This window comes from Crinia signifera, chromosome 4 (genome assembly GCF_055691185.1).
Source record: "Crinia signifera chromosome 4, ASM5569118v1, whole genome shotgun sequence".
Lineage (NCBI taxonomy): Eukaryota > Metazoa > Chordata > Amphibia > Anura > Myobatrachidae > Crinia > Crinia signifera.
Window position 1 is genome coordinate 11,591,564 of NC_139220.1, and position 22,114 is coordinate 11,613,677.

Below are 22,114 nucleotides of genomic sequence, written 5' to 3' on the forward strand. Positions count from 1 at the left end.
TGGGTGGTGTTGTCATGGTGATGGGCCTATTTTTATATGGAGGCCTGGGAAAAAAGTCCCATTGTAATCTGGCCCTGTGTGTATGCATTCTGCGATCTGTGCGGGTACCACCTTTAAGGGGGGGATTTATTGAACCTTAGAGATTAAGTAGCTCCTATCATTTTTCAAATAAAGGGGCTGATGTACTAGGCCTCGAAGAGAGATAAAGTACTGATCAGTCCGCTCCTAACTGCCGAGGTTACAGGCTGTGTTTGAAAAATGTCAGGAGCTGATTGGTTAGTACTTTATCTCTCTCTCATTTTTGCTAAGTCTCCCCTATTGTATGACTATTCCAGAGGGATTGGCAGGTGGTAGGATCAATGTCCTTACATATCATAAGACCAAGATAGTTGCCAGGAGAACTCGTTGGTTTACATGTAGGCTAGCCTGACCTGAATCTGTCCATAGCTCCTCCCTAGCCGCCGGTCTCCCGTGTTGACCTTTGCCCCTTGCGTTGCAGAAGGAAGGCGAATTACTGGTGCCTAAGAGGAAATGGCAGGCTGGCGAGAAGATCATGTTCACGCTGGTTTCGGTGCCCCACGGAAACGACATTGCATCGCTCTTCGAGTTGGACGCCACTACCTTGCAGAGGGCGGATTGCCTGGTGCCGAGGTAACAAATGGCTGACTTGAGGGAGTTTCCACAGTGGAGGGAACCCCCCCCCCCCCCCCTCCCCCAGTTATGCTCTGTCCTCGTGTTCCTGACATCTTCCTTTAGGTGTTAAATGGCCACTTGCTCTGTTTGCCTTTAGGATGTAAGCTGGGGACTGCAGCAGTAACTAGATAAGAGGCAGTAAACTGTAAAAGGGGTACAGTAAATATGTAGTGTCCTAAGCCCAGAATAGGGAAATAATCCACCTTGCCAACAGTCTGTGGATATAGTGAAAGTAAATCATCGGTATAACTCCCAAACTATTTTGGACGATGGTTTCCGTGCTAGAAGACCATAGGTCTGCTGGCAACTGGAATGTAACTGTTTAATTACGGTACGATCTGTCACATATTTCATTGCCTGGACTCAGTCAGGAGCCAAACAGCATTAGTAAGTGCGATACTTCCACCATAAGACCGCAGATAACAATATGGTTTGTAAATCGTACTATTATCAGCGTAATCAAGCACCTTTCTGTTGTGTTTTGTGTGTAGGAACTCGTACGTACGGCTGCGTCACCTGTGTACGAACACCTGGGTAACTAGCACCAGTATTCCCATTGACACCGATGAGGAGAGGCCGGTGATGCTTAAGGTATGTACTATAGTTTGGTCAATCGGTCACTTCCTGGCCACGCGTGGATGAGTAGGGAATTGTGCCAGTCACTCTCTGATTTCCATCTCTGAGTCGTCATGGTTAGGACTGTGTACTAACCAATCATGTTTCAATCCAAAGTGGAAAACCGTTTTACGGAAGATGTTATTAATTATTCCTGATCTATAACGTATAACAAGAAAACGTTGGCTTTATGAATCTATCCTACAGATTGGAACCTACCAGATGAAGGAAGACAAGGAGGCCTTCGCCATCATCTCCGTCCCGCTCTCAGAGGTGCGAGACTTGGATTTTGCCAACGACGCCAATAAAGTCTTGGCGTCCACGGTGAAGAAGTTAGAGTACGGGACCATCACGCAGAATGAGCGCAGGTTAGGCGTCTTGTTACTTTGTGGGGGGCAAACTTGGGGATTTTTTTGCGGCGACCACAAATTTGATTTGCTGATTGTTTTACCGAACGCATCGAGAATATGGTCGGTAATCGGCTCTTTGCCTGTAAGGTAGAATTCCGCTCTAATGCGCATATTGCTTTCCATGCGCCAGGTTTGTAACCAAGCTGCTGGAAGACCTGATATTCTTTGTGACCGGCGTTCCGAATAACGGGCAGGAAGTGTTGGAGGTGGTGGCCACCAAACCAGACCGGGAAAGGCAAAAATTAATGAGAGAGCAGAACATTTTAGCGCAGGTGAGTGATCGTCGCGTGACGAGGAACAGAATTGTCCATCCGGGGAACGTTCTCTGAAGGCAAAACATGGTGGAAGTGATGTCTAAAAATCGCGGCCTTTGGGTTTGATGCGGTTGCCCATCGCTGATCCTCTCCTACTATGTAGGCAGGGGATAGTGGTTCGGCTTGGCGATCACAGAAATTTGGATTTTGTCTTTCCAGATTTTTGGCATTTTGAAGGCGCCGTTCAAGGACAAGGCCGGCGAGGGGTCCATGCTGCGCCTGGAAGACCTGGGAGATCAGCGCTACGCTCCATACAAGTATATTCTGCGGCTGTGCTATAGGGTCCTGAGACACTCCCAGCAGGACTACCGCAAAAACCAGGTGAGTGGGGCTCATTCAATTCACATCTGTACTAGATCTAGTTCTATAAAGCCATCCTGAGACCCCAGTTTTGGGTTGAACGATGGGAAGGTCACCGCCATCTTGGCGTTTCGGCAAATGCCGTTGATAATTACTTGTCTGCCAGAGTTGTTCGTACGGAGCTGAGGGAATAAGGTTTTTAGCTGGGGGGTCTTATGTAATATCCCCTGAGGTGCAGGCTGTGCGGGAATTCTGGCGAGTATGCCCGTATTTTTAAAGCGGCAATCATTTACAAGGTAACACCAGCTTGGTTGCGCCTTGTAAATGATTACCGCATTAAAAATACGAGCGCCCAATAAGAATTTTTGCACATGACTTGACCGTTTTGTGGCGTGCTTTTTGGCTTCGAAGGTTAATGTCCCGATTTTGGAGGGATAGTCCCAGTTTGTTAATCCTGAATGGGCCGATTGAGGACTTATCACCAGAGTTTAATATAGGAGAACATCTCTTTTTGTCAGTCATGTGCCGGTCATAAGCCTTCATAGTCGCACCACAGAAGCAGCTCTTTATGTCGTTACTGTGACCCAAGGGCTTGTAATCTGATTTCCGAGCTTGCCGTGGCTGAAGTGTAATATAGGCTGTGAGCGGTCCTTGCTGGTTCTCTGCTGCAGAGTAACCCGGCGCATCCTGTCTCTCTGCACAGGAATACATCGCCAAGCACTTCTGCGTCATGCAGTCTCAGATCGGATACGATATTCTGGCAGAGGACACCATCACGGCCCTGCTGCACAATAACCGGAAGCTGCTGGAGAAACACATCACCTCCAAAGAGATCGAAACGTTTGTGAACTTGTTAAGGCGGAACAGAGAACCCAGGTCAGTGTGACACCCGGAACCGCTGTTGTATCACTGTGTATTCCGCAGTATACACTGGGGTCTTATATATTGTGGAATAAAGGCAGACGGTCCCATAAGTCCTTTGTGCGTGATCATCAGTGATGTCATAGTGCCGCCTTGTAGGCATCCCGTGTTATTACAGCTGATGTACTGCATGTGGGATCCTCGTGTATGTCTCCCATAGGTAATGGGGCTGTGCTCAGTGTGTGTGTATCACATGCGTATGTACTAAGCTCAGTGTACATGGGAGTGTGCGGCTCCTGCATTAATGGGATCTCTGTGTATATCCTGCAGATTCCTGGATTACTTGTCAGATTTGTGTGTGTCCAACACGACTGCGATCCCTGTGACTCAGGAGCTGATCTGCAAATTCATGCTGAGCCCGGGAAATGCTGACATCCTGATACAGACAAAGTAGGTTCTGGGAGTGAATGGGCTGACACTGCCGGTCTTCTGTGTCCTGCGTCCCTGCCGGTCTCCCGCATCCTGCGTCCCTGCCGGTCTCCCGCGTCCTGCGTCCCTGCCGGTCTCCCGCGTCCTGCGTCCCTGCCGATCTCCAGCGTCCTTTGTCCCTGTTGGTCTCCCGCGTCCTGCGTCCCTGCCAGTCTCCCGCGTCCCTGACTCAGGAGCTGATCTGCAAATTCATGCTGAGCCCGGGAAATGCTGACATCCTGATACAGACAAAGTAGGTTCTGGGAGTGAATGGGCCGACACTGCCGGTCTTCTGTGTCCTGCGTCCCTGCTGGTCTCCCGCATCCTGCGTCCCTGCCGGTCTCCCGCGTCCTGCGTCCCTGCCGGTCTCCCGCGTCCTGCGTCCCTGCCGGTCTCCCGCGTCCTGCGTCCCTGCCGATCTCCCGCGTCCTTTGTCCCTGTTGGTCTCCCGCGTCCTGCGTCCCTGCCAGTCTCCCGCGTCCCTGACTCAGGAGCTGATCTGCAAATTCATGCTGAGCCCGGGAAATGCTGACATCCTGATACAGACAAAGTAGGTTCTGGGAGTGAATGGGCCGACACTGCCGGTCTTCTGTGTCCTGCGTCCCTGCCAGTCTCCCGCATCATGCATCCGTGCTGGACTCCCGCGCCCTGCATCCCTGCCGGTCTCCCATGTCCTGCGTCCCTGCCGGTCTCCCGCGTCCTGCGTCCCTGCCGGTCTACCGCGTCCCAGCCGGTCTCCCGCATCTACCGCGTCCCAGCCGGTCTCCCGCATCTACCGCGTCCCAGCCGGTCTCCCGCATCTACCGCGTCCCTGCCGGTCTCCCGCATCTACCACGTCCCTGCCGGTCTCCCGCATCTACCGCGTCCCTGCCGGTCTCCCGCATCTACCACATACCGCATCCCTGCCGGTCTCCCGCATCCCTGCCGGTGTCCCGCATCTACCACATACCGCATCCCTGCCGGCGTCCCGCATCCCTGCCGGTCTCCCACGCCCTGCGTCCCTGCCAGTCTCCTGCATCTACCGTGTCCCTGCCGGTCTCCCACGTCCTACATCCCTGCCGGACTCCCGCATCTACCACGTCCTGCGTCCCTGCCGGTCTCCCGCGTCCTGCGTCCCTGCCGGTGTCCTGCGTCCCTGCCGGTCTCCCGCATCTACCACATCCCGCATCCCTGCCGGTCTCCCACGCCCCGCGTGCCTGCCAGTCTCCTGCATCTACCGCGTCCCTGCTGGTCTCCCACGTCCTACATCCCTGCCGGACTCCCGCATCTACCGCGTCCTGCGTCCCTGCCGGTGTCCTGTGTCCCTGCCGGTCTCCAGCGTCTTGCGTCCCTGCCGGTCTCCAGCGTCTTGCGTCCCTGCCGGTCTCCAGCGTCTTGCGTCCCTGCCGGTCTCCAGCGTCTTGCGTCCCTGCCGGTCTCCCGCGTCCTGGGTCCCTGCCGGTCTCCCGCGTCTCACGCCCCTGCCGGTCTCCCGCGTCTCACGCCCCTGCCGGACTCCCGCATCTACCACGTCCTGCGTCCCTGCCGGTCTCCCGTGTCCTGCATCCCTGCCGGTGTCCTGTGTCCCTGCCGGTCTCCCGCGTCCTGGGTCCCTGCCGGTCTCCCGCGTCCTGGGTCCCTGCCGGTCTCCCGCGTCCTGGGTCCCTGCCGGTCTCCCGCGTCCTGGGTCCCTGCCGGTCTCCCGCGTCCTGGGACCCTGCCGGTCTCCCGCGTCCTGGGTCCCTGCCGGTCTCCCGCGTCTCACGCCCTGCGTCCCTGCCGGTCTCCCGCGTCCTGCGTCCCTGCCGGTGTCCTGTGTCCCTGCCGGTCTCCCGCATCTTGCGTCCCTGCTGGTCTCCCGCTTCCTGCGTCCCTGCCGGTCTCCCGCATTGATATCACTGCTGTAGCCAATGTGACATGATACAGGTCTCCCATCTCGTTCCAGACTCATCTCTCTGCAGATGGACAACCCGTTGGAGTGCTCTGTGCTAGCGGACGACATTGATGAGGAGGAAGTTTGGTTATATTGGATCGACAGCAATAAGGAACCGCATGGGAAAGCGATACGACACCTTGCGCAGGAAGCCAAGGAAGGCACCAAAGCGGATCTGGAAGTATTGCACTATTACAGGTGCGAAACCCCACTCACTGCTCACATGATTGTAGTGTTCGGCTATATCTCGATGTGGGAGTTATACACAGCTCACTAAGCCCCAATCTGGTAGATATACACAGCTCACTAAGCTCCTGATGTGTGAAATACACACAGCTCACTAACCTCCGATGTGGGAGATATACACAGCTCACTAAGCTCCTGATGTGTGAAATACACAGCTCACTCACCTCCGATGTGGGAGATATACACAGCTCACTAAGCCCCTGATGTGTGAATCACACAGCTCACTCACCTCCGATGTGGGAGATATACACAGCTCACTAAGCCCCTGATGTGTGAAATACACACAGCTCACTAAGCCCATGATGTGGGAGATATACACAGCTCACCAACTCTGATGTGGGAGATATACACAGCTCACTAACCTCCGATGTGGGAGATATACACAGCTCACTAAGCCCCAATCTGGTAGATATACACAGCTCACTAAGCTCCTGATGTGTGAAATACACACAGCTCACTAACCTCCGATGTGGGAGATATACACAGCTCACTAACCTCCGATGTGGGAGATATACACAGCTCACTAAGCCCCCGATGTGGGAGATATACACAGCTCACTACCCTCCGATGTGGGAGATATGCACAGCTCACCAGCCTCCGATGTGGGAGATATACACAGCTCACTCACCTCCGATGTGGGAGATATATATATACAGCTCACTTACCTCCGATGTGGGAGATATACACAGCTCACTACAGAACTCTATGCAGAAACCAGGGCACATGTAATATAGTTCATCAATTGCTAACAAGCCCTCATGTGTTGGACGCTCAGATCTGATTCTCCTCTCCATTCTCCCGGCTAAGGTACCAGTTAAACCTCTTTGCACAGATGTGCCTGGACCGCCAGTATCTCGCCATTAACCAGATCTCCATGCAGTTGTCGGTGGACCTGATCCTGCGCTGTATGTCTGATGAGAGCCTCCCGTATGACCTGCGCGCCTCCTTCTGCCGCCTTATGCTGCACATACATGTGGATCGGGACCCCCAGGAATCCGTGGTTCCGGTGAAGTATGCCAGATTGTGGACTGAGATTCCCACACGGATCAGCATCCACGAGTGAGTCCTTTAGCCACGCGTTCCCCACAGAATGGAAGAGGAGAACTGTAAAGCATGGTCTGGGGGAGGTGTGCATATATCAGCTTATTACAGAAGTCACGGCAGTGCAAGCCACAGACTGAGAGTTATATAGTGGGAGGAGCAGGGTCCCCAGCAGCACAGAGTATATCAGGAGATGAGTGATGTGTCAGTGAGGACAGGACTGTATGTTATAGGGGCAGTGACATGATGTGAGGAGGGGAATGAGGCAGCAGGAAGCCACAGACTGAGAGTTATATAGTGGGAGGAGCAGGGTCCCCAGCAGCACAGAGTATATCAGGAGATGAGTGATGTGTCAGTGAGGACAGGGCTGCATGTGACAGGGGCAGTGACATGATGTGAGGAGGGGAATAGAGGCAGCAGGAAGCCACAGACTGAGAGTTATATAGTGGGAGGAGCAGGGTCCCCAGCAGCACAGAGTATCTCTTATTGTGGAAGATTGTGGTATCAGGTAAAACTTTCGCGAACATCTAACGTGTTTTTCTCTATTTGTGTTCCCAGCTACGATTCCTTTACAGACTCGTCCAGAGATGAGATGAAGAGGAAGTTCGCTCTCACCATGGAGTTTGTAGAAGAATATCTGAAAGAAGTTGTGAATCAGCCATTTCCCTTTGGTGACAAAGAGAAGAATAAACTAACATATGAGGTACAAGGCTCTAGACGTGTGACCCCCCCATTTCATATTACCTCACTGGAACCATCTCCTGCCATTGGCTAATGATGTGTGTACCATATATTGGGCTCCTAGATTTCAGGGCTGGGAACCCCTAGGGTTAGGTTGATAGATAATGCAGAAGATTGGGGTATATGAATATAATGGGTCAATGTGTGGACCATTCACTGATTTATATCCAGTCCTCCAGCTCAGCGTCCGGCTCCTCCTGGTACAGTACAGAGTAGATCACTCACTGATTTATAGCCGGTCCTCCAGCTCAGCGTCCGGCTCCTCCTGGTACAGTACAGAGTAGATCACTCACTGATTTATATCCGGTCCTCCAGCTCAGCGTCCGGCTCCTCCTGGTACAGTACAGAGTAGATCACTCACTGATTTATAGCCGGTCCTCCAGCTCAGCGTCCAGCTCCTCCTGGTACAGTACAGAGTAGATCACTCACTGATTTATATCCGGTCCTCCAGCTCAGCGTCCGGCTCCTACTGGTACAGTACAGAGTAGATCACTCACTGATTTCTATCCGGTCCTCCAGCTCAGCGTCCGGCTCCTCCTGGTACAGTACAGAGTAGATCACTCACTGATTTATATCCGTTCCTCCAGCTCAGCGTCCGGCTCCTCCTGGTACAGTACAGAGTAGATCACTCACTGATTTCTATCCGGTCCTCCAGCTCAGCGTCCGGCTCCTCCTGGTACAGTACAGAGTAGATCACTCACTGATTTATATCCGGTCCTCCAGCTCAGCGTCCGGCTCCTCCTGGTACAGTACAGAGTAGATCACTCACTGATTTATATCCGGTCCTCCAGCTCAGCGTCCGGCTCCTCCTGGTACAGTACAGAGTAGATCACTCACTGATTTATAGCCGGTCCTCTAGCTCAGCGTCCGGCTCCTCCTGGTACAGTACAGAGTAGATCACTCACTGATTTATATCCGGTCCTCCATCTCAGCGTCCGGCTCCTCCTGGTACAGTACAGAGTAGATCACTCACTGATTTATAGCCGGTCCTCCAGCTCAGCGTCCGGCTCCTGGTACAGTACAGAGTAGATCACTCACTGATTTATAGCCGGTCCTCCAGCTCAGCGTCCGGCTCCCGGTACAGTACAGAGTAGATCACTCACTGATTTATAGCCGGTCCTCCAGCTCAGCGTCCGGCTCCCGGTACAGTACAGAGTAGATCACTCACTGATTTATATCCAGTCCTCCAGCTCAGCGTCCGGCACCTCCCGGTACAGTACAGAGTAGATCACTCACTGATTTATATCCGGTCCTCCAGCTCAGCGTCCGGCTCCTCCTGGTACAGTACAGAGTAGATCACTCACTGAATTATATCCAGTCCTCCAGCTCAGCGTCCGGCTCCTGGTACAGTACAGAGTAGATCACTCACTGATTTATATCCGGTCCTCCAGCTCAGCGTCCGGCTCCTCCTGGTACAGTACAGAGTAGATCACTCACTGATTTATATCCGGTCCTCCAGCTCAGCGTCCGGCTCCTCCTGGTACAGTACAGAGTAGATCACTCACTGATTTATAGCCAGTCCTCCAGCTCAGCGTCCGGCACCTCCTGGTACAGTACAGAGTAGATCACTCACTGATTTATATCCAGTCCTCCAGCTCAGCGTCCGGCACCTCCTGGTACAGTACAGAGTAGATCACTCAGTGATTTATATCCGGTCCTCCAGCTCAGCGTCCGGCTCCTCCTGGTACAGTACAGAGTAGATCACTCAGTGATTTATATCCGGTCCTCCATCTCAGCGTCCGGCTCCTCCTGGTACAGTACAGAGTAGATCACTCACTGATTTATATCCAGTCCACCAGCTCAGCGTCCGGCTCCTCCTGGTACAGTACAGAGTAGATCACTCACTGATTTATATCCAGTCCTCCAGCTCAGCGTCCGGCTCCTCCTGGTACAGTACAGAGTAGATCACTCACTGATTTATATCCAGTCCTCCAGCTCAGCGTCCGGCACCTCCTGGTACAGTACAGAGTAGATCACTCACTGATTTATATCCAGTCCTCCAGCTCAGCGTCCGGCACCTCCTGGTACAGTACAGAGTAGATCACTCACTGATTTATATCCAGTCCTCCAGCTCAGCGTCCGGCTCCTCCTGGTACAGTACAGAGTAGATCACTCACTGATTTATATCCGTTCCTCCAGCTCAGCGTCCGGCTCCTCCTGGTACAGTACAGAGTAGATCACTCAGTGATTTATATCCGGTCCTCCATCTCAGCGTCCGGCTCCTCCTGGTACAGTACAGAGTAGATCACTCACTGATTTATATCCAGTCCACCAGCTCAGCGTCCGGCTCCTCCTGGTACAGTACAGAGTAGATCACTCACTGATTTATATCCAGTCCTCCAGCTCAGCGTCCGGCTCCTCCTGGTACAGTACAGAGTAGATCACTCACTGATTTATAGCCAGTCCTCCAGCTCAGCGTCCGGCACCTCCTGGTACAGTACAGAGTAGATCACTCACTGATTTATATCCAGTCCTCCAGCTCAGCGTCCGGCACCTCCTGGTACAGTACAGAGTAGATCACTCACTGATTTATATCCAGTCCTCCAGCTCAGCGTCCGGCACCTCCTGGTACAGTACAGAGTAGATCACTCACTGATTTATATCCAGTCCTCCAGCTCAGCGTCCGGCTCCTCCTGGTACAGTACAGAGTAGATCACTCACTGATTTATATCCGTTCCTCCAGCTCAGCGTCCGGCTCCTCCTGGTACAGTACAGAGTAGATCACTCAGTGATTTATATCCGGTCCTCCAGCTCAGCGTCCGGCTCCTCCTGGTACAGTACAGAGTAGATCACTCACTGATTTATAGCCGGTCCTCCCAGCTCAGCGTCCGGCTCCTGGTACAGTACAGAGTAGATCACTCACTAATTTATAGCCAGCGTCTAGCTCCTCCTGGCGCAGTACAGAGTAGACCACATGTTGACGCTCCGTCTCCTTTGCAGGTCGTTCACCTGGCTCGGAACCTCATTTACTTTGGATTCTACAGTTTCAGTGAGCTGCTCCGGCTGACCCGGACGCTTCTGGCCATCCTAGACATTGTCCAGAGCCCCATGTCTTCGTACCTGGAGAGGATGAGCAAGTTTCAGGACGGAGGTTAGTAATAACTTGTAATGTTGCTTCTGTTCTATGGGTCTCTGATTATTGCAATGTTATATATAGGACTTTGCCAATGTTGGCCTTCGAGGCTTTAGACCCATTGAGGAAAATATAAACACTTGCAGACCGCAGGCCATTGAGTGCACCCCCAGTCCTTGAACCTGGACGTCTCGTGTATCCTATATTCAGTGGTTGCTGCAGATTAGTCTCTGACTGATGAGGGCAGTTGGCCTTATCTGAGATGGATGGGTCCTGTACCATAGTGTCAGGGACCCACCAGAGTCGGTCAGTTGGCGGGCCCATATTATTTTGACCAGCACCTACGCCAAGCACCTAGCTTCTGCTCCCTCCATTCTAACTGCTTGGGTGCGTCTTCATTATTGTCTCTCTATGTGTGTGGAACCACAAGTTTCAGCATGACCGCACCTCTCATTATGTGTGCAATTAGGGCGTGCAGTCCCCCATGTTTTAGTGATTATATATAACTATACATTAAATATATGCATGCCGTACGGCTTTGTACCCATGCGGCCTGTACACGCCAGCTGGGCCATTTCCTGTGAGTATTTATGCCGCAGTTAAATGACATCTATATAATTTCATAGGTTATAAATGATCTATCTCCGCTTGTCAGCACTTTGTGAATCCGAGCCGGAAACAGGAGCCGTCGGATTTTAATTTCGCCGCAGCGCCTCCAAACCCCTTCTCTCATTGTCTTACACGGCGGTCCGGGCATGTCGCATTGTCCGTCGCCTCTTAAAATATTCAGCGGAACGCTATTGAGTGCTATCGCTCCAGCCCATAAATCCTCTTAATGCTACAGCCTTAATTTCACCATTTTCCGTCTTTTTTTTTTTATCACCCCCCCCCTTGCCTGCGAGTCTGAAGCCGGTATAAATGACATATGTTCCCCTTTTGTGCGCCTGAGCTCTTATCATATCTTTTAAACCTGCGAGGTAGAATGTGTCAGTCATACAGCTGGCAGGTTAATGAGCTGCTACAATAGTCAGTGGCTTCGGGCCATCCATTGTCTCGCCAGTCATTAGCGCCCTTGTATCAAGTGCAGCGAGTTCATTGTGGATATGAAAAGGCAGAATGGATTGTCCCAGACAGCTGAGCGAGGAACTTGCATGTTTTTAATAGTTTTTTCAGGCTCTTAATTAGCAGAAGTTTAAACTGTCAGTTTGTATTGTATATAATACGCAGCTTCTTGAAAAGACGGAGGGGAGAGAAAAAAAAGTTTCTTAAAGGACCACTAAAACTCCCAACACAGGAACATTTAATGGGAGAAGACGTTGTCTAAAACTCCTGAATGTCTTTGTCAAAGTTTCCGTCTCTTGATGGGGGTTGAGAGGCTTGGCTTGTTGCATAAGGATTCGCTGATGCCTTAGAATGATCTATTGGCCGTTCCAGGCTTGGGCTCCCCGCCGTGTCCGTCAATGGGGTGATTTCAGGTTTCTCTCATGTTTGACCTTCTCTCTTCAATATATCTTTGGGTCCTGATTAGCTCCGAGGACATTTGCGTTTATGAAACGTCCGGTGTTAAAGTTAGTGGGGAAACGTTCTTGCAACAAGTTCCGATGTTACTGCAGCGAGCCCACTACGGGCTGATCGGAGACATCGATTTTGGTCATTTTGGTGGGCGGGGATTAGCTCCTAGACAGCGCCCAGGTCGAGACGTGAAAAGGTCAACATGCGTTTATCACGTTTACTGGTGTCACTGTTGACACCTGAGCACATGAATGCCCGATTAATGTACCGCATCCACTTGCTTTGCTCATCTTGCGTCTGGCCAAAAATCCCCCAAAACTAACGTCAGCCATTTCAATGTCGACATTACGGCTGTTGTTGACTATGGGGGGGGGGGGGGGGGGGGGCGGTGGTGTATGTAATGCGGTTTGTGGGGGGCGGTGGTGTATGTAGTGGGTGGGGGGCGGTGGTGTATGTAATGCGGTAGGGGGTGGGGGGGTAGCAGTGGAGGTGTATGTAATTCGGTGGTTGGGGGAGTAGTGGTGGTGGTGTATGTAATGCGGTAGGGGGGTGGGGGGTCAGCGGCGGTGGTGTATGTAATTCGGTGGGTGGGGGGGTAGTGGTGGTAGTGTATGTAATGCAGTAGGTGGGTGGGGGGGTAGTGGTGGTGGTGTATGTAATGCAGTAGGTGGGTGGGGGGGTAGTGGTGGTGGTGTATGTAATTCGGTGGGTGGGGGGGTAGTGGTGGTAGTGTATGTAATGAGTGCTTCGTTACATACCTGCTGCTCTCTGCCTCCAGGTGCCGGACGGAGGGGGGCGGAGCTTCTTCAGCTGGGCAGAGGGGGAAAGGGAGCTGCTGGGAGCAGCAGCAACAGTAGGGAGGAAAAGGGAAAGCCCCATGGGAGGTGCTGTGTGCTGTCGCGCATGCGCAGCAGCCCTCCTGCGGCCATTATAGATTTGGGCAAAGTGCCACGACTGCCCGCTGTTGCCCAGCCAGCCCAGGAGGGAGCACGGCCGAGCCAGTTTTAGTAAATTTGGGCCGGCCCACTGGGAAATGGCCCCGTTTCCCGGTGGGCCAATCCGCCCCTGACTATAAGGTCGCACATTTGAACTTTTCCCTTATCTGTTGCGTTACCAAAATATTACCATACACCTTATAGGATTGACAGGAGAGCACTGGGATAAAGGAGTGGTGGGGAAGAGAAGATAAACAATGACACCTGTACAGAATGGTGAACTCTGCTTGCAGACTTGGCCTCCACCAGACGCAGACGCAATTGTTAACAAAGATCTTTTTATACAGTCTTCATTTAACATTTGCATCGGAGCCATTCAAAGGATTTAATACAAGTATAAGTGGGGAGTCTTTACTGGTAACTGGTCAGGCGATCTGGCTGACACCCCTGTATGTATCTGATGGGTCTGGTCCCACAGTGTTTGGGCTTTTACTGGACCCCTAATAAACATTGAGATCTATTTTCCGGTTCCGCTGTTGGGCCCTATATAGATATATAATTTGTTAGTGTCGTTTTCTCTGAACTAGAGGGAACGTCTGTCTGGCAAATAGTCCTGGATGGGCCAGCAGCAGGAGCGCTGGCCTAGGACCCTTTCGCAGGCGTCTCTGTTGGCCCCATGGCTCAACTGTTACAGGCACATCCTGAGTTACTCTCATTATCTGTCGCTGTTCCAGGTAACAACGTCATGCGGACCATTCACGGCGTCGGCGAGATGATGACGCAGATGGTTCTCAGCCGGGGCTCCGTACTGCCCATGGCGGTGCCAGACGCCCAGCAAGGCCTGCACTCCAGCAAACCGACCACCGACAATGAAGATATAACAGTCATGGACACCAAACTGAAGATCATTGAGATTTTGCAGGTAGAGAATGCGCCCATTGTCTAAATCTGGATTTTAATTGGTTCGGCTGTAACTTGTCGTCTGATTTTGTGTCTCGCAGTTTATCCTCAGTGTGAGACTGGATTACAGAATATCCTACATGCTGTCCATCTACAAGAAGGAATTCGGGGACAATGGCGCCAGTGTTGAGAGCTCCACGGCGTCTACAATCTCTCCGCCGGACACGCCCACAATGGCCGGTGAGTTGCGCGGTTGGGGCTGTAACCTGAGGATCGCAGCGCTGGATTCCAGTTTACATTGTTCTAAAATTCTTATAACAAATGTTTTTTTCCTCTATAGCTGTTGTTCCAGATATTGATGAGATTGCTGCCCGGGCGGAGACAATGTTTGCCGGATGGTGAGTCTGTTCACATTTATATTGAAGCGTTAAGTGTAATTTGATAATTAATCTTGGATATAAATGCCGTTGCCTGCTTATATTACGGTCTTACGTTTTTGTTTTTTTTTAAGTAAAGAGAAGCACCCGGTGGAACTGGACGATGAAGGCGGCAGAACCTTCCTGCGAGTCCTCATTCATCTCATTATGCACGATTACCCGCCTCTGCTCTCTGGGGCCCTGCAACTACTATTCAAACACTTCAGCCAGAGAGCAGAGGTCCTGCAGGCCTTCAGACAGGTACACGCAGCTTCAGCATTTGTCATTGCTCCTCAGTTTCACACGTGTCTGTGTAGTTCCGCCATTTTGTCAGTGTCTGTGCAGATCCAAGAATGTGTCACTGTCTGCAGCTCGTGCCATTTTGTTAATGTTTGTGCAGCGCCGACTAATTTGCCGGCATCTGTAAAGCTCCCGCCAATTTCATTAATGTCTGTGTTGCTCCTGCCATTTTGTTAGTGCCTGTGCGGCTTTCTCCATTTGTCAGTGTCTGTGTAGCTCCTGCTAGTTTACCGGCCTCTATTCCTGCCATTTTATCAGTATCTATCTGTGCAGTTTGCGCCACTTTGTCAGTGTCTGTGCAGAAATGCAGAGAACACATCTTCATTAAATCACTTGGAATCTGTGAAATTACAACGGCAGGTCATGGACAGTGTTCATTGTCCTATGCTTCCTGGTTCCACCCACAAGATGGCAGCCTCCATTGGGTTTAAGTGACAAAGGCTCTTTTTAAGTACCATGAGCCAGAAATATCAGTGTAACAGTCACATATGTTTTCAGACTGTAATAACGGTACAGTTAAAGGAAGGAGGAAGGTGTAAGAAGAGTGGAGGTAATCTGTGCAGCCTCCACAGAATGCGCATCCTCTAGACCAGGGATGGTCAAACTGTGGCCCTCCAGCTGCTGTGAAACTACACATCCCAGCATGCCTTGCCATAGTTGTAGCATTCCCTATTAGCAAAACTGTAGCAAGGCATGATGGGACTTGTAGTTTCACAATAGCTCGAGGGCCATAGTTTGGACATGCCTGCTCTAGACATATGTCTCAGTTAAGCAACTCTGTCCCATGACACACAATTGTGATGTTGCCTGAGCACGAATAACACACCTGATCCCCCGCAGCTCCTCCCATATTTCCTATGCACCTTACCGTAGAAGTAGGCGCAAGTCCCAAAACAGCGTTCGCTCTGCAGCTGCATAAACCGCTTTCAGTATTGGCGGTGGGGTCGTACGGTTCTTTACCAGACATTTGGGCAGACAGCGCCCACTCATCATGGTGCACTTTATTCTGTGTTTGTAAGACAGGCGCGAGATCCTTAAATATTAATCCCGACTTGTTCCGTCCCGTGTGCAGGTTCAGCTACTGGTGTCAAATCAGGATGTTGACAACTACAAGCAGATCAAGGCTGACCTGGACCAATTACGGCTGACGGTGGAGAAGTCTGAACTTTGGGTTGAAAAGAGCAATAGTTACGAGAACGAGGAAGTGGGAGACGGGCAGGCCAAGGACGGCAAAGAGCAGATTAATGAGGTAAATTAAACATCTCTACGCTGGAGCTTCCGCTTCATTTATCGGCTGATTAAACAAAGGTCTGAAAATGGCAAAGACAAGTTCCCGGCACCCCCCCCCCCCTCCACTCGCGCCCTTCGCAGCGCAGATACCTGAAGGCGCAGTAAGAACTGCAGAATAGGAACACGGAGTCCTGTACGCTACAACTAGAGGGATATAGTCTGGGGCAACTAACTACTGCAAATCATACGCAACACGGACATAAACACACTTATTATTGGTGCCTCGTTGTCCCTAAGCTCCATCTACCCACCTCGTCCACCTTTTATGTGTGAGAACAATCGATATCGGAGTACCACAGGGTCTGCAGCATCCTGGTGGCATACAGGACCTCACTGTTACTATCCCCCTTGCTGTAGAGTGCCAATTATCTTGGCGCATGCCGTGTATCCATTCTACGCATGTGCGGGTTCCCCTACGACAGGCGCAGTAGAACATCGGACTATCAGTGATTGTGAGTCTGATGCCATTTGGGGGCTGCAACAGACTCCGTTGCAGGGAAGGGACAAAGCCAGAGGACCATTTCCTGACCTCTAGGTAGCCGCTGCGGCGGTCAGCTTGGGTGACCCCCACGTGTGGCGGCAGGGTAGATCCGATACTACTCCGCCCATAAGTGAACGATGGCCAGCGCTCGCAGGGAAGCTGCCATTTTTGCGGCAGAACGCAACGGAAGATGGAACTCTGGGAAACCATGTTAGCAGAGATTCTTATTGCAGAAGGAAGACACATGGAAGGGTTAATAATATCTGTCACAGAGGCTTTAGGATTCCTTTACATTGATTTTGCAGTTTCCAGTCGCTGACTCGGGGTCTAGAGCAATATCTAGTGTCAAATGTTTAAATGCTTTTGTAGTTGCGAGCAGTTCTGACATGTGAGGCGAGGTACGACAGTATAGTGCACTCCTGGCAGACACAATCATAAAAGTATGTTCTCAGCTTCAGTTCCTGTATAACATTAAGGTTCCCATGTCCTCCTCAGCGGAGTGACACGTTCCCATGACATTGCCTTCTGCAGCTAGGCACAAAGTATAATGTCAGATGCACTTCTCAGGCTGGGACTTTACCTTCAGATGATGGAGATTTCACACAGCGAAGGGTCTGGGGACAGAACCCAGCTGCCATCTTGCCGGCTCTTTAATTAGGACTTTGGAGACCGTGAAAGAGGAATGATGAGTAATCGGTTCTGTGTCACAACGTGATGGAAAACCTCTGGGTGTTTGTTGCGCAGCAGAATCTCATTCCTGCGCTTATAATGGCAGAATATCCTTCGTGCCGGAGCGGAACATCTGCCGGCTTTCGGGTTGTAAGCTCTCGGGACGAGGCAACTCCTCCCATAGTCGTGTACTTGTCACATATATGTATTGTTGGCCTTATTCAGATTAAGGGCGGTATTCAAGCCTTGCCGCTATTTCCGACAAGGGTAATCGCGGCGGGCGCTTATTCAATGGTGTCGTTTTTGACAGCATTGAAGGCGGAATTCGACAAAGCGGACCAGACTTTAAAAGCAGTCAGATCTGTTTTGTCGAAAACCGCCGTGGATTGTCGAATTCACGGCCGGTTCTCAACAATCCATGGTCGTTTTCATTGCACGCCCCATTTTCAACAGTGGAACATTGAATCCGCCTGTCGATATACTGTTTAGCTGGGAGAAAACAGGCCAGGACGTTCCGACAGTCGGAATCCAGGATTCTTACACTTTTTTCAGTGTTTTATATTCCTCTCGCCCGGGCATTGCGTTCCGCAGACTGCGTTATTTTTATGTCTTCGTTCTGACTAGAGACTCTGTACAACAAGCGGACGGAGAGCGGGGCTGGAATGCGCTAGGAATACAGTGATCAGTGTTATGTCCAAGGACAAATTGCTTGCGACACCATTGGTCACCTGAGTGTCGCAGCTTCACCCAAAAGGCCTGGAAATCTCAGTCGCCCCTGGCCTTGAAACTCCCACAAAATCCAGGCGACACTTCTATGTTGTGAAACAGCGTCTGTCCCCACCCCCCAGACGGCTGCAGCTGCACTGCGTCCGACAACACAGGATCCCGCGTTACCTGTGCGCAGTACAGGTCCTGCACATGCGTAATGTATTAAACATCGGTGCTTAGTGCCTGTAGCAGCGAATGCGGCGATACCCGAATTAGGCCCACGGTGTAAGTGTAAAGTTGATCACACTGTAAGGCACCCTCATTATTCAGAAATTGGGCCTGATTCATGCATGGTAGGAATAGTGGATTCCTGTTTATTTCGTAGCGATGAAGTGCAATGAAAAATGAATATTGGCGTCTGCTCCACTGAGCAATTTGGATGCTTCAAGCTCTGTATTAGCTGCACTCTCCGGTCATTAACGATGTATTCAGCTGTGTGGCGCAATTTCTGGGGCTGCAGCAATGCCATGTGACCGTTGCCCATAACACGGTGGATCCAGACATCGTAGTTCCGTTGTCCTGATGCCGAGCCACAAGACATGCACATTTATATCCCAGGCACGTTTTGACGGTGTCTTTGCGTCCCAGACATTACTGCGAGAGAACTGAGCAAAGAGGACGATCGTCCTGTCTCTCTGGGCCAGATGTACTAAACTTGAAAAGGGATAAAATGGAGAGCGATAAACCACCAGCCAATCCACTCCTACCTGCCATATCACAGGCTGTGTTTAAAAAATGACTGGAAGGAGCTGATTGGTGGGTTGGTGGTTTATCTTATTTTTATCACTTTTCATGGCTTAGTACATCTCTGTGTCTCTACTATAGCCGAAACGCGCCAGGCGTGTCCGAGTTCAGTGACTTCCATGTATCTCTCTGCACCTGGGTACATATTTCATTTCACACTAGACAGGGGCTTCTTATACCAGGGAACGTGCAGATTGTTCTACTGATCGTTCATATTTACCCTCCGAGAGTCGGCCCCGTAGGGATCCCCGCTGTATGGGGCTGTAAATGCACATTACACCGTATTAGAGACCGCGTTATGAACTCACCGGGTCTCTGTTGTGCTTTAGGAATCCGGTATTATGGGCCAAGTACAAGACGGGACCAAGAAGCCTCAGATCGACAGCAACAAAGGCAACAACTACAAGATCGTCAAAGAGGTAACGTGTCCGCGTCTCCCGGATAACGTATAAACCGGCCAGATCCCCTATAGATTACTGCACATTAATCCACTGGCTGGGTAGTGTTAGTAACGGGATCTGGGCTGCTCAGGATCTCTTACTGTCCTGTATGTAAATCGGGGGTTTTAGATGGACAACTTTGTTAAACTTCCCGCTTTAAGATGTGTCGACACCTGAAATAGGTTGACTTTACTAAGGATCAACATTGCGGGAAGGTCGAGAGTGAAAAGATTCACGTGAGTTTTTTTTCCGCGTTTTTTTTTTTTTTTAAGTCGACATGTGCCGACAGGCGGTGTTTCATACCCTACCATCCACTACGGTGTGGTGGGAAAATATAATAGTGCTGAGAGCATGGCAAGCGCAATGGTACACTTAGATGGTGTCCACGTCAACTATGTCGACATTTGGGACAAAAAAAACCTTTAAAAACTCACAATGATCTTTATTCATTAGGTCGACCTTCCCATTGTCAACCTAATGTGTTGACATTCCAGTCCTTTCAACCTATTTCAAGTGTCAACCTTACAACCGTGTCGACCTTCAGTGTTCGACCCAGTGCATGTCAACCTAAATCAAGTCGACGCAATGACCAATACCCAACCGGGTGAAATATCTGTCGCGCAGGAAAAGCGTTGACACCCGCCGGTGTGTTGCCGAATATATCTTAGTAGATTTCGATATAGACATTAGATGGTATAAATATAACATCGATGGAAAATAATACTATATGTGTATAGATAGATTAAAAGGATACTTCTGCTCCTCAGCTGTATGGGGGCAATTCAACTGTTGCTTCGTTTATTGGGAAAAATGTTCTCTGAATCTCGTCCTCCTCTCCTCCCCGGTGTTGCAGATCCTGGTCCGTCTGAGCAAGCTTTGTACGCAGAGTAAGAAAGGGCGCAACCAGCAGCAGAGACTGTTAAAGAACATGGGGGCTCATTCTGTGGTTCTGGACCTCTTGCAGATTCCATATGAAAAGGTTTGTGCTGAAATGAATCCAATTAAAGAGCTACCGCTGGGGATTGGAATCCGGGACACACTCCTGGACTACAACTCCGAGCGTCCGCCCCCGCTGCGTTGTAGGAGTTCTAGTCTGTATCTCAGAAATGGCGCGGAGCCCTAGGTTGTATTACTATACTTGGATAGGGAACCGGGTACTTACTCGCTGCGACATGGGCTGCAGTCATCTGTAGAATAATCCATAATCCCTCCGTGTGTATCGCAATCTCCAAGTGCCATAGACGTGGGGGCAGTAATTCACCTTTTCTCTGCATTTCAGACGGATGACAAAATGAATGAAATTATGACGCTCGCTCATAACTTCCTACAAAATTTTTGCCGTGGGAACCCCCAGAATCAGATCCTTCTGCACAAAAACCTGAACCTCTTCCTGACTCCAGGGGTAAGTGTGCAAACAGACATAACCGGCATAGGAACACTGGTCCCGGGATCCGTTTTCCACAGTTCTCTCCCGTGTGGCGCCCGCTGGATTGATTCGGCGGTCTGTGATTGGCCACCGGCCTACGACTTAGAACTTGTAAAGTTTAGGTGTTGGGGAACACAGACAAACTGTAAACTGCATTGTAATTAGTCATATGGGCCTGATTCAGCCCCCCCTCCTGGTCGGTGATGGTTCCGTCCTCTCATTGTCTCCTTTGTTCCTGTTACAGCTTCTGGAAGCGGAGACAATGATAAACATCTTCATGAATAACTACATCTTATGCAACGAGATCAGTGACCGCGTGGTGCAGCACTTCGTGCACTGCGTGGAGACTCACGGCCGCCACGTGGAGTACCTGCGCTTCCTGCAGACCGTGGTGAAGGCCGACGGGAAGTACGTCAAGAAGTGCCAGGATATCGTGATGACCGAGGTAGTGGATTTAGTTCTTCCTCCACGTACAGGTTACATACAATTAGCAGCACCCATAGAAATAACCGCCGTAGCAATGGAATCCAGTAATAAAAGATTTGGGTGCCATTCGTTTACATGTCTAAAAGGAGGATACAGGGATCCGTTATGTATCCTGGATGTAGTACAGATAAATCGGTAGACCGTCATTAGGATGACAGGGTCAAAAAGTTTTTTTGGGTGTAATTTTGTATGTTTAGCCCTATGGGACCCCAATTGGTGGAAACGTTTACCCTTACAAAGAAAATGTTGAATGTCCCAAGGTGTGATACCGAATCTGTGCAGCCCCCCAATAGGGGTGGAGGACCACCGAAAGTCCCACTAGCAAATCGTCCAAGTTGAAAACCAGTATCAGTTGGTGCTGGATTCTGTCAGGGAATGTTTATAAAAGAGAACACAATCTTATATAAGACTCAAATAACTCAAGATAGGTACTGAGTTATTCAGCCACTGGAAACCAGATTAGCATTCCAGACTCACAATGGATTATACAACACCGTGCATATAAAGGTATCTTTGGGCAGTCACCACGTGTAAATGGATATACTGTAGATGGATCAGAATCGGCTTTATTGGCCAGGTATACTTGTGTATACCAGGAATTTGTTTTCGGTTTGCTGTGCAGCAGCCGGGTGACAAGTAAACAGCATACAGTATAACCAGGTGGGGGAACATGTACAGTCATACAGAAAGTTATTCCAAGGGGACACCGTGTTAGATTATGTGCAAAGGGTTATGGCGCGACTAGACAGGGAGGTGTTCATGAGTTCACGTGTCAACAGGTGATCCGCTTGAAGGAAGAAACTTTTTAGGCTTCTGGTGGGAATAGCCTGGTAGCGTCTGCCTGATGGCAGCAGGTTAAACAAGCCATGGCCAGGATGTAGTTGGTCCTTGACTATCTTCGTTGCCAGCTTTTTTGCTCTGGACAGGTACAGGTCCTGGACAGAGGGAAGGACCTTTTGGAGTCTGCATTTGTCTCTCCCTGGCAGAGCTGTACCAGACCAGTATTGAGGAGCACAGTACAGACTCCACAATTGCAGAGTAGAAGAGGAGCAGAAGCTTCTGTGGGATGTTGA

The 22,114-nt window shown here is 50.6% G+C and overlaps 1 protein-coding gene across 3 annotated transcripts in view; it reads left to right on the forward strand.

The window, feature by feature from the left end:
• ITPR2 (inositol 1,4,5-trisphosphate receptor type 2) overlaps positions 1-22,114 on the forward strand; it is a 198,330-nt gene that overhangs the window by 82,266 nt on the left and 93,950 nt on the right. For all 3 annotated transcript variants that reach the window (XM_083181094.1, XM_083181096.1, XM_083181095.1), the window contains exons 11-30: positions 500-651; positions 1,185-1,284; positions 1,516-1,676; positions 1,849-1,990; positions 2,192-2,353; positions 3,036-3,208; positions 3,524-3,643; positions 5,586-5,771; positions 6,627-6,878; positions 7,419-7,563; positions 10,542-10,692; positions 13,856-14,043; positions 14,123-14,261; positions 14,362-14,419; positions 14,533-14,698; positions 15,810-15,986; positions 19,019-19,108; positions 19,983-20,108; positions 20,409-20,531; positions 20,800-21,000. In XM_083181094.1, the coding sequence (XP_083037220.1) occupies positions 500-651; positions 1,185-1,284; positions 1,516-1,676; positions 1,849-1,990; positions 2,192-2,353; positions 3,036-3,208; positions 3,524-3,643; positions 5,586-5,771; positions 6,627-6,878; positions 7,419-7,563; positions 10,542-10,692; positions 13,856-14,043; positions 14,123-14,261; positions 14,362-14,419; positions 14,533-14,698; positions 15,810-15,986; positions 19,019-19,108; positions 19,983-20,108; positions 20,409-20,531; positions 20,800-21,000 (3,012 nt within the window). The remainder of the gene's footprint in view (positions 1-499; positions 652-1,184; positions 1,285-1,515; positions 1,677-1,848; positions 1,991-2,191; positions 2,354-3,035; positions 3,209-3,523; positions 3,644-5,585; positions 5,772-6,626; positions 6,879-7,418; positions 7,564-10,541; positions 10,693-13,855; positions 14,044-14,122; positions 14,262-14,361; positions 14,420-14,532; positions 14,699-15,809; positions 15,987-19,018; positions 19,109-19,982; positions 20,109-20,408; positions 20,532-20,799; positions 21,001-22,114) is intronic.